The sequence below is a fragment of the Cheilinus undulatus genome, linkage group 19 (genome assembly GCF_018320785.1).
Source record: "Cheilinus undulatus linkage group 19, ASM1832078v1, whole genome shotgun sequence".
In the NCBI taxonomy this organism is placed as follows: Eukaryota; Metazoa; Chordata; class Actinopteri; order Labriformes; family Labridae; genus Cheilinus; species Cheilinus undulatus.
Window position 1 is genome coordinate 33614401 of NC_054883.1, and position 11530 is coordinate 33625930.

An 11530-nucleotide genomic window follows, 5' to 3' on the forward strand; every position below is an offset into this window, starting at 1 on the left:
ATTGCACATTGTACAACTAAATTTTGCTGTGCTTCTCTTAAAGAAAGGAGAAAAAGAAAAGAACAGACAACTCAACTACAGCTTAAAACTTAGATAAATATTTGAGGCAGCATACTGTTTAAAAGAGTCTAAGACAATCAGTGCAATCTGCAGTATTAAGTATGTTATGCAAGGATGCAGATTAAAGTTTTTCATAGTTAAGGTGTATTGCATGTGAAATCTTATTGTACATGTTTCTTTAAGTATTAAAGCATTGCATTGTCAAGTTAGACAACATTTAGTCATTTATTCATTAGAATAAGAAAAGTTATGCTTATTTACTATCTCATTTTTCCATGGTTGTCGTGGTGTAGTGTTTTAAAGAGAGGGAGAGTTTAAGGAGGTAAATCATCCCTGGACCTAAACCCCAATCCTGATTGATGGAGTAGGAACACAGGGATAAATGACAGACTGAGAGTCCCTGAACCAGACTGGAGTCTCTGCAGAAGATTTAATGAACTCACACTCTGTCTCTGTCTGCTCCGCCTCAGGCTCAAGTTAGCAACGCTCTGATTGGTCACTGCGGAGTTAATTTTAGTGGTTTTCTTTCTTTACGTCTCCATGGAAACTGAAAGGACAAACACAGAGTGAAAAGTACAAACAGTCTTAAATCACAAACACTGTTCTTAATCTGTCACTGCCATAAATCAGTCTCCAGCTCGGTATGTCATTCCTAATCCTCTCCTTACCTAACACTCAAACCTCCTCTGGTGTTATCAAAAACAACAAAATGGGAGCTTATTTACTTTGTAAAGAAAAATGATGACAATAGGAGCAGAGTACAGTGTTGAAAGTCTTCTAGGAGACTTGAATTTGTGTGTTTTTGTTTTGTTGCAGTGTCCAAACAAGAGGAATGTCAGATATTCTTTAAACTGATGAAGTAGAACAGACTTCCTGCAGGTTCTTAGAAGTTTTTAAGTTCTATTTATTAAACATAGGGCCATGAAATGTATTAAAAAGTCTGGCTCTACTTGTGAGAGGCCTTAAGCTTGAGATTGCACTTTGACTGAGACATGTCAGAACACTGAATCAGATCTTGACTGCCCCATTAACTCTGCATAATTAAAAAAAAATTTTGAAGTTTGTTTGTATGGTCATTTGATGATATGCAGCATTTATGGCAGCATTTGTCATACATACTCACAAACTGCAAACATAGGCAGGAAAGGCAAAGCGGTTAAGGAAAGCCAAGCTTAAAAAACATTGTATTTAAGATGAAAACAACAGGGAACAGTGGCAGTGGCCAGTAATGATTGTGAGGCAACTTGCAAAACACTTTTAACTTGAGAAAGTGGGAAGCTGTCAAGACCAACACGAAATCACAAAACCGTGCACAGTATGTAGAGCAGAAGTGTTAGTATTTTGTTTTGGTCATAGAAAAGATTCAGAAAGTCTTGAAATTGCCTTTCAAGGTGTGCCGCAACCCTGTAAAAACTAACCTGGCATGCCAGATAGATTTGTTTTACACATCCATCTGGAAAACCACTCAGTGTTTGCAAAAGGGTAGAGCCTTTGAAAAAAAAAAAACTTGGAGGGCGATAGGATGAACATCCTGTCCGTCACATCTTTACGGGCCAATCAGAGCAACAAAACACGTGACATAGCCGCTATCGAGCTGCGCCCCTACCAAGGACTAAACTCCAAAGGGAACATGTCAGTACACGACTTTGTTAAATAGAAACAACTCACTGCTGTTCTTTGTTCTTCTTTTAACGAAGAAATGTTGTCAAGTTCTGCTAAAACTGGCACTTTAGCAGCATCCACGCTAATGTCCTCTGCCATAATTGCACCAGCCCCTTGTCGCTGCTTGCTTACACTGCGCTTGAAAGTACCGCCCCTCGTCGCTGATTGGTCCTGTCACTTTCTAACCGGGCCCAAACTGTATCTGCTTTGCTAGGTCACGTAAAAACCATCACTTGAGAAAATTCCTGAAAATTGCAGTTGACAAAAAGACAACCAGAAATATAAAGCCAGCTGTCGATAACTTTAACAGGATTGACCACTACTTTATTTTTTTCATTAACGTCTGAAGCTACTGCCAGGAGATAGCTGTCTGACAAGGCTTTAGGAAAAGCCTTTTTTTGCACATTTTCAACAGCAAACATGCTGTTAAAGCTGTATTTAATCTCCTCTCTCTCGTCTTTCCTCCAGGCTCGGGGTCTAGATCTGTCCCGGGTGCGGGCGTGTGTCGTTGTGGCGGAGGAGAGACCCCGGATGTCGCTCACTCACTCCTTCTCGAAGCTCTTCAAAGACCTCGGCCTCCACCCGCGGTCTGTCAGCACCGCCTTTGGCTGCAGAGTCAACCTGGCCATCTGCCTGCAGGTGAAGCACAGACGCACGCTCTAAATCATTAATCTGATGGACAGATCTACCACTGTCAGCATGACACATGTCTAAACTGTCATGTTTGTTTTAATTTTTTTATTGAAAGTTACTCAACTCGAGAACAATTAAATAATCCATTTTATTGGGTGTGAAAATAGTTTAACTGTTGACCAAAATGACTCCCAGTTATCACCATCTGACCACATGCTCTGTTCTATATTCTGATTGGCTACAGGGGACTTCAGGACCGGACCCAACGACTGTGTATGTGGATATGAGGGCGCTCCGCCATGACAGGTATAGTATAGACTCTTGACAGCTTTTTATTCTTTAGATTTTTCCTCTGGGAAAAAAGGAGAAATTTAAACCTTTGGTCTGTTTCAGGGTCCGGTTGGTGGAGAGAGGATCTCCTCACAGCCTGCCATTAATGGAGTCTGGAAAGGTGAGCATCACTCTCATTTATGTCATCATTATTAACATTGAGCAGAAGACCACTTAAAATCTTACAGTGGGGTCAAAGACTGCTAAGTTGCATGATGTGTTAAAGTCTCCAGCGCTCTACTGATTCCATAGCTGAAGAGCTCTGAACTTCCTCTGGCATTAATGTATGCACTAAAACTGTGCAGCAGGAGCTTCACGGATGGGTTTCTATGACTGAGCAGCTGCATGTAAACCTCATCACCAAGTCCAATGGCAGGCATCAGATGGAGAGAGTAAAGCACTCAGACACTGGACTGTGCAGCAGGGAAACCATTTTCTGTGGAGTGATCTCTGTTTGGCAGTCAGATGGATGAGTCTGGGTTTGGCTGATAAAGGGTATACTTTATCTGCCTAAGTGCATTGTGCCAGCCTGTGAAGTTTGGAGGAAGAGGGATAATGGTATGGGGCTGTTTTTCATGGTTAGACCTAGGTCCCTTATCTCCAGTGAAGGCCATCCTTCATGCTTCAGCATACCAAGATATTTTGGACAGTTCTTCCAACGGTGTGGCAACAGTTTGGGGAAACTGTGCCCCGGTGCACAAAGAAGGACTATAAAGACATGGTTTGAGTTTAGAGTGGAAGAAGTTGACTGGCCTGCACAGAACCTTGACTTCAACCCCATCCAGCACCTTTAGGATGAACTGGAATGGAGATTGTGAGCCAGGCCCCAGTGCCGGACTTTATAGCTCCACAGAATGATGGCACAAATTTCCACAGAAACACACCAAAATCTTGTGGAAAGCCTGTTGTAGATTCAAATCAGTACAGAAGTAAAAATCAGGCTTTTCTGATTGGATAGTCTTAAGACAGGGAGTTTTGCATGAACGGCATATGTCAGGGTGTGCTTGTGTTGATTGAAAGACCAGTGCATTGTAGCTGTTTGCAAGGGAGGCATAAAACCCACCTAAAGTCCAAAGCCTAATCAATGAAGTAAATTTGTGTTCTGTTAATGAGAAAATAACTTCAAATGTATCCTGTTTATAATTTGGATCCAGAATTTTTCCTGTTTGGATCTTTCAATTATGGAGTCGATAGGATACTTCGCATTTATTCATTTATTTATTTTTTTGCACAGTTTACAGTTACACAGTCAAAGTTTGGTTGCTGCACAAACATAAAGCATCTCTCTCTTGTAGTCAGACAGTCACAATGTTGATGTGTAAATGCAGCAGCTTAAGTAGATCTGGTACCCACTTGCTATTAAAAACTGCAATTTTGTCAAAAAAGCCTCAAACAAAAACAGTTATGTCGATTTAATTTGATTTCTCGGCCTCCTTCTAAAAGCTTTCTGCAGCTATGACTCAGAAGATCAAAATGAGACAAACAGCAATCTTTAAATAACACTTTAATTTTCTAAAAGAGGCTTTTAGAAAGATGTTCACAAAGGAGACAAAATTGAGATGCACCAGAACAGCAGAAGCAAATTATAGATGAGTAGAAGATTGGTTTATTTCTGTTTAAGGCCGCACGTCCTCCCACATTCAGTGAGTCAAAGCAGACAGCAGGTTCTGAGTCCATGACGAGCCCTAAGGCGTCCGTCTTTGCTGTCTGTCTGTGGATGTGTGGGTGCAGGAAGGATCACATCAAATTCATCACATAGGTACATGTCTCCAAACCTGAGAACAGCCAGCGGTGACATCACGGCATCCTGTCACAGCATGAGGTACACCTGGATACGACTGTAGCAAGAAGAGATGCCACAACAACCCAAGGGAATGAAATACAAACATCTCAGAATCAGATTAAGACAACACTACTTTATTCATTAGTGTTTAGGGGCTTTTATTTTAGGGAAGACGGGACACAAATACTTTCCTAATTTTCTAAGATGTCCTAGCAGATGGTGAAGAAAGAAAACCCAACCTGCAGTATGACTCACCCACATTCTGCAGATATTTTCAAGTCTTTCTTTATTTTTAGAGTGCATCCTAAAACAACAAAGCCCACCGTGTGCTGACTTGAATGTGCATGCAACATCTACTTTTCATTACAGCCAGGGGCTATCATGTTTTTGGGTTGTCTGCGCTTTCTTACATCAGTCTCGGCAATTCTTGTGAACACAAAATGTCAATAACTCTGTGAGGGATTGTCTTCACACTTTCAACAAACAGCCGATAAGGTTTTGGAGGTTGTACATTAGAGGTTGGACGGAATGCTCAATACAGGCACATCCTCACACTTTTTCACCTCGTTCAAACCCTTAGAAATCATTCATATATTCACTTGAAAACTCCATTTATACAAAATTCATTTTTTTAAATGATTATTTCACTTATCATGAGAAAAGCTGTCCAAACTTACCTGTATTTGCCCCCCTTGTTAAATCATGAATGAAGTGTGATTAACCACATTTTTTTGGAAAGCTGAGTTTAGTTTCTCTAGCCACACCCCGCTCTGATTACTGCTGAATCCATATATTCCTTAAATAGAACCTGCCTGACAAAGTGAAGTAGGCTACAAAGTCTCAAAAAGCAACACATTATGGCACCATCAAAAAATATTCAAGAACAGATGAGAAACAGAGTCTCTGACATCTATCAGTCTGGAAAGGGTTACTAATTTCTAAGGCTCTGGGACACCAGCGAGCTATTGTCCACAAATGGAGAAAACTAGGAACCCTAGTGAACCTTTCCAGACCTCCCAAAATGACTCCAAGAGTGCATGGACAACTCATCCAGGAGATCCCAAAGAACCCAGAACAACATCTAAGACCTGCAGGCCTTGCTTGACTTATTTAAGGTCAGTGTTCCTAATTCAACAATAAGAAAGAGACTGGGCAAAAATGACATCTATCCATCCTCTCTGTAAAGAAGAGTGGGACAATATTCCTTCACAGTGATGTGAAAGACTTAATTGACATTTATCACAAATGCTTGCTTGCAGTTGGGCTGCCAAGGATGAAACAACGAGTTGTTAGGGTTAGAAGGTAACAACATTTTCCCATAGTTTTAGGTAGGTTTGGATGCCCGGCTTTTTCCCATTAATAAATCCAAAAATCATTTAAAAGCTCTGGTTATCTTAAATGAAAATGTGTTTGATCTGAAACATAAGGTATGATTCAGCATTTTTCACAGCAACCCTTTTTAGCCTTTCAAGCCATTCTCCATTTATTTCAATGGTACAGAATTTTCAGACAGTAGAGTGGGGCACAGAGTCCTAAGAGTGAGGAGGCTCCTGTGAGTAACCTGGAAACTTCATAAACAAATTGCAACTAAAACCACATATTTAACACCACATACCTTAAAAATACTTTAAAATGTAGGTAATCTTGTCATGCTTGTGGTTAACAGGTTGCCTAATCAGTAGAATATACCCATTAGGCAGTAGACTGCCATCTGTCACAGAAAAAAACAACAAGTCCTCCACATACTCTACTGTAATTTTTGGCTGGAATTTCTGGGGGAACACTAGGAAAGAGGTCTTTTTTATATCGCTGCCCTGGCCACAGTTCTTATACTATCAACTTGAAATTAATATGATTGCTTCATCAAAGCCTTGTGACTCTAACAGTGCATCTGTTTAATGATAGCAGTTACAGCCTTGGCACACTGGCAGGAGTTTGAGAGAGGGTTTTCAACTGAAATCTCAGTGAAACCAGCTGAGTCACCCAGCAGTTAAACAGCAGTAACCATCAGCACATGTTAAAAATTAGCTAATACGTGCTCAGTGATACAAACACTGTAATAGTTTTGTTACAAATCCTTCACAGATGGACATTTATTGGCTCATACTGCTTGCAGTTTTCACAGCACGGTTTCTCCAGAACATTCTCTAGTTATCAGGTGAAATTCCTAAATGTTTCCAGTATGATGAAACAGCTACAGTAAGAGTGTATGGAGCTTTCCTGCTTCGAAAAGTATGAAAATTAGATGCAGTCACACAGAGAGAGAGAAAAAGCTTCAGTTTAAACTGAATACTGTGTCCTCTGACCCAGCCTTTTCTCAAAATCTATACTCCTGATAAAAACAGAGAGTGTCCTCAGAAAAGCTTTCTAAATGTTTAACAGGTGAGGAGAAAGTCATGTTTAACAGAAAAAGTCCTTATGCACCTCTCAGAGCCGCTGCTTTAATGCAGAAAATGACATTGTTCTCATCCGATCACTCAGCAGCTCTTTTTCCATTTTTATTACAGATCTCTTAGCAACTCACCGAACTCCATCAGAAAGGTCAGCAGGAGAGCTGGCTGCACAGCACAGACGCTAAATATAACACAGAGAGCCGGAGGGCGAAGAGAGCACGATCTGTGCTAAGTGTTTCAAAACTTTTACAGAACAAGATTTCTGGACAAGAACTTCAGTTAAAGTATCGATCAGAGTTAGAATTTTTCATTCCCTGTGACAAAAAATGTTGATTGACACTGATTTATAGCTGGACAAGGCTTTAAAGAAATAGTGATAGCTGCCAGATCACTATAATGCTATCCTCGATCTTGTGTGGCTGTCAGTAAACAGCCACTAGCAGCATTACAACTGTCATCTGGTGCCTTTACTTCATTACAACCAGGCACTGTGAAAAAATGGTAAAAATATGTTTGTTAGAACAAAATATTTGAATTGATGACTACTCAGATATTCATAAATATGCCTGATCGTTATTTAAAAGATGAAAAGTCAACAGGTAGAAAATAGCCCTTATCTCTGAGGAAATCAAACCCATGTGCTTATGAAGCCACGTTAAATAGACCAATCTTTTCCTGGAGTTTAAAGGCGTTTGTTTCTCTTCTTCCCCCACGCTGACACACAAAGAGAAGACGTCATGTTTGAGCTGCTCATCGATCAGCCTGCTGTTTATTTTGACTCACTGTATGTGGGAGGAGGACCAAAAAAAACATTTGTTTACCAGTCAGACCGTCTTGTGTTTGAGCGCTTCTTGAACTGTTTGAGTGTGTTTCTGTTTGTTGAGTTAAATCTGATATTAAATCTGATAAATCGTGAGGTGTGGTCACAGCTGTACCTCAGAAACTCTGATTTTATTGCTAATGAACACAAGAGGAAGTTCCTCTAAAATGTCGAGGTAAAATCATTTGTTAGAGGTCAAACTGATTTGTTTTTTTGTGGTGTTGATCTGATTTGTTGTTGTTTTTTTTAGATCTTACCTGGAGTCCGTATCATCATCGCCAACCCAGAGACCAAAGGACCTCTGGGAGACTCTCACCTGGGAGAGGTGATTTTGTTATTTGTTTAACTGCCGTATTTACTTTCATTATCCTGTACTCCTTACATTATTGGTTTCCAGCCTGGGGTTCACCAAAGATCATATGAGGAAGAGAGGCTTTGTCTGCACTGAGGTTGTCAAAATTAGATTTGAATACGTATGTTCAACAAAAGCCATTATAAGGAGCTTCAAGGATTGTTTCCAAAGGTCTTTTGGTAAGAACAAGGGTAACCCACTTGATTGGGAATGTATGCATGAAAAAAACACTTAAAATTTGTGATAACTTGACTGCCTAGAGCCGAACAAACTTAAGCTGATGTAGGCCTGATTTTTAGAGCTAATACAGGGCGATATTAAAAGTCAATAACGGCTGATATTTACAGCAAATGTATGTCGATATTTACAACCAGTATAGGCAGATATTTGCAGGCAATCTAGACTAATTTTTACAGCCAATATAGGCCGATATTTACAACACATACAGGCCAATATTTATTGCCAGTATAGGTCGATATTTACAGCCCATATAGGCATAAATTTACTGACAATAAATACCAATATTTAAAGCTGATATAGGCTGATATTTACAGCTGAATAAGACCCATATTTACAGACAATATAGGCCCATATTTGCAGAATATATAGGCACATATTTGCAGCTGATAAAGTTCCAAATTAACAGACGATATAGGTTGATAAAGGCTGATATTTAAAGCCAGTTTAGCCCAATATTTACAGCTAATACAGGCTGATATTTACTGTTTATATAGGCCAATATTTACAGCTGATATAGAATGATACTTACAGGTGACCAAAGCTGATATTTACAGCAAATATAGCTCAATATTTACAGCTGAGATAAACTGATATTTACCGGTTATATAGACTGGTATTTACAGCTGATATAGGTTAATATTTACAGGCAATTGAAGCTGATATTTACAGCAAATACAGGCCAATATTTAAAACACATATAGGCCGATATGTACAGGCAACAAAGGCCCATATTTGCAGATGATATAGGTCGATGTAGGCTGATATTTACAGGTGATATAGGCCTATATTAACAGCCACTGTAGCCCAATATGTACTTCTGATTTAGGCTGATATTTACAACTGATATTGGCTGATATGCACAGGTGATATAAGCTAATATTTACAGCTGATATATCTGATACTTACAGCTGATATAGGCCAATGTTTACAGCAGATATATGCTAATATTTACATAATATATAATATATCATTTGTAAATATTAGCAAAGGTTTTCGTGTATACTGATACCAGTACCATACTACATTGCTGATTTGCATATCCTACTAATATTGAGCATCCCTAAAAACCATAACTGAGATTTAAGTCTGATGATCAGCTCTTTTAGTCTGTATTTGTAGTTTTTATTTGTACTCATCACCCTACAACACTCTACTGCTATATTTTTCTTCCACACATTCCCATACATGCCCAACAGTTAAAACTGTTTTTGCAGCATCATGTCAGTTTAAATACATTTCTTCTGTATCATCAGTAGCTGCTCTGACCCTGTCCTGTTCCTCCTGTAGATCTGGGTGCACAGTGCTCATAACGGCAGCGGTTACTACAGCGGTTACGGTGAGGAGGTCCTCCAGTCGGATCACTTTAACTCCAGGCTCAGCTTTGGAGATACTCAGACGGTCTGGGCCAGGACAGGATACCTGGGCTTCCTCCGCCGCACCGAGCTCACGGACGCCAATGGCGGTAAGCCTTCTCTTTGAGTCTTACATTTCCTCTCCTCTTGTCATGCAAACACCAACCTGTCCTCTCTCTGTGACTCTTAAAACAGAGAGACACGATGCTCTGTTCGTGGTCGGAGCTCTGGAGGAGGCCATGGAGCTGAGGGGAATGAGGTACCATCCTATCGACATCGAGACCTCTGTCATCCGCGCACACAAGAGCATCATGGAGTGGTACATCAAACTCTGATCCTGCTCTTTTTTACCTATCATTTAACCCTCTGAAAAGCTAAAACTTTTCAACATTGCCTGGTGATGTCTTGCATTAGACTTCTTGAAGTGTAAAATGTCAGAGGGGGACCAGCTGTTGTTTGCATAAAATGGTGTAAAAGGATCTAAATTAGAGTAGTAATATTATTAGAATTTTTACAAAACTTGCAGTCTGCAGGTATGGCAGATTAAAACATGAATCAAAGATTCTTGCAATGGCTTTAAGTTAAGCAAAAACCCTAATAATAGACCTTTATTTCTAATTCCCCGAGTTTTCAAATATATTTCATACGTGTTTCGATATTTAGACTTATTTTGATCAGTATGTTTTTTGTGTTAAACTGACTATTTTTCACTAAAGTACCAGAGTATTTTTTTCTTGCATTAATTCAATAATTTCTTAGTTCTTTTCACTGAGGCTGAACAGATTCCAGGGATGTGATTCGTTAAAAAAAACTTCAAGAACATGCATTAGTAAAGCCTAACATGAATGCTCTAGCAGTTAGATTCCTTCTGAAGAGTTTGAAGGGTTAATAATAGTGGGTTGATCTGGAAAAACACAAAGTGAATAAGGTGTTCTTTAAGAGGAAAGAAGTGGGACTTAGAGCCACTCATGAGGGAGATATTTGTGTAAAAGGTATTTTTATTTGTTTAAATCTTGTGGAGTTCTGCTGCCCCCTGATGGTCCAGAAAACTCTAGTCTCAACTATATAAAAACTGATATAATAACCTAAACCCTCACCCTTATAAATGGACGTGTCTCTGACTAGGGATACAGTCAGATCTAATTTTTCCCACAGATGACTTATCCGCCTTTTTGGACACATTGATCCATTTTCTCATTTTTAACATAAAAATAGAGCACTTCCTGCTTGTACACTTTGACGAACAATTTATTCTCTGAAAGGTCTTGATCCATCATTTTCCTCCCTCATTTGTTCTGTTTAACTGGGATTTTTACTCATTTTGGGTGCATTTGGATATGAGGCCGCACACAATCTTTGTATGTTGATACAAATGGATGTTGATGGGAATGGTTGTGGTTATGCTACACATACATGCATCAAAGACCACCCCATTGCAATGGTAAATGGACTTGGCAGAGGAGAATTCAAATGCAATCATTCCCATTTACACATCACCAACAAAGCAGTGGGAGTAAATTGAGGTTAAGTGTCTTGGACAAGGACACATCGACTTTTGAATAAAGGTGCTGGGGATTTGAACTTCAGTCTTCTGATGTACATCGACTGACGTGATCTATGGTATTCTACTAGTAAACAAAAGCAAGCAAGTAAGGCTGATCCCGGCCACCCTTCAGAAAAAACTGTTTTGGCTGCTTGCATCTGCGATTTCATCCTTTCAGTACCCAAGGCTCATGATCATAGGTGAGGGTTGAGAGGCAGATTGACTGGTAAAGTGAAAGCTTTGGCTCCCAGCTCAGCTCCTTCTTCACCACCTTAGAGACAGAGTGAGGAGTTCAGAGATCCGGAGGGGTCTAGATGTAGAGTCGGCTGCTCCTTCACATTGAAAGGATGTGCATCTGATCA

The 11530-nt window shown here is 39.8% G+C and overlaps 1 protein-coding gene across 4 annotated transcripts in view; it reads left to right on the forward strand.

Annotated features, from left to right (window-relative positions):
- Positions 1 to 11530, forward strand: part of LOC121527130 (disco-interacting protein 2 homolog C-like) — a 114322-nt gene that overhangs the window by 94559 nt on the left and 8233 nt on the right. For all 4 annotated transcript variants that reach the window (XM_041813866.1, XM_041813869.1, XM_041813867.1 and 1 more), the window contains 6 exons: positions 2191 to 2361; positions 2600 to 2661; positions 2749 to 2806; positions 7932 to 8006; positions 9561 to 9735; positions 9821 to 9944. In XM_041813866.1, the coding sequence (XP_041669800.1) occupies positions 2191 to 2361; positions 2600 to 2661; positions 2749 to 2806; positions 7932 to 8006; positions 9561 to 9735; positions 9821 to 9944 (665 nt within the window). The remainder of the gene's footprint in view (positions 1 to 2190; positions 2362 to 2599; positions 2662 to 2748; positions 2807 to 7931; positions 8007 to 9560; positions 9736 to 9820; positions 9945 to 11530) is intronic.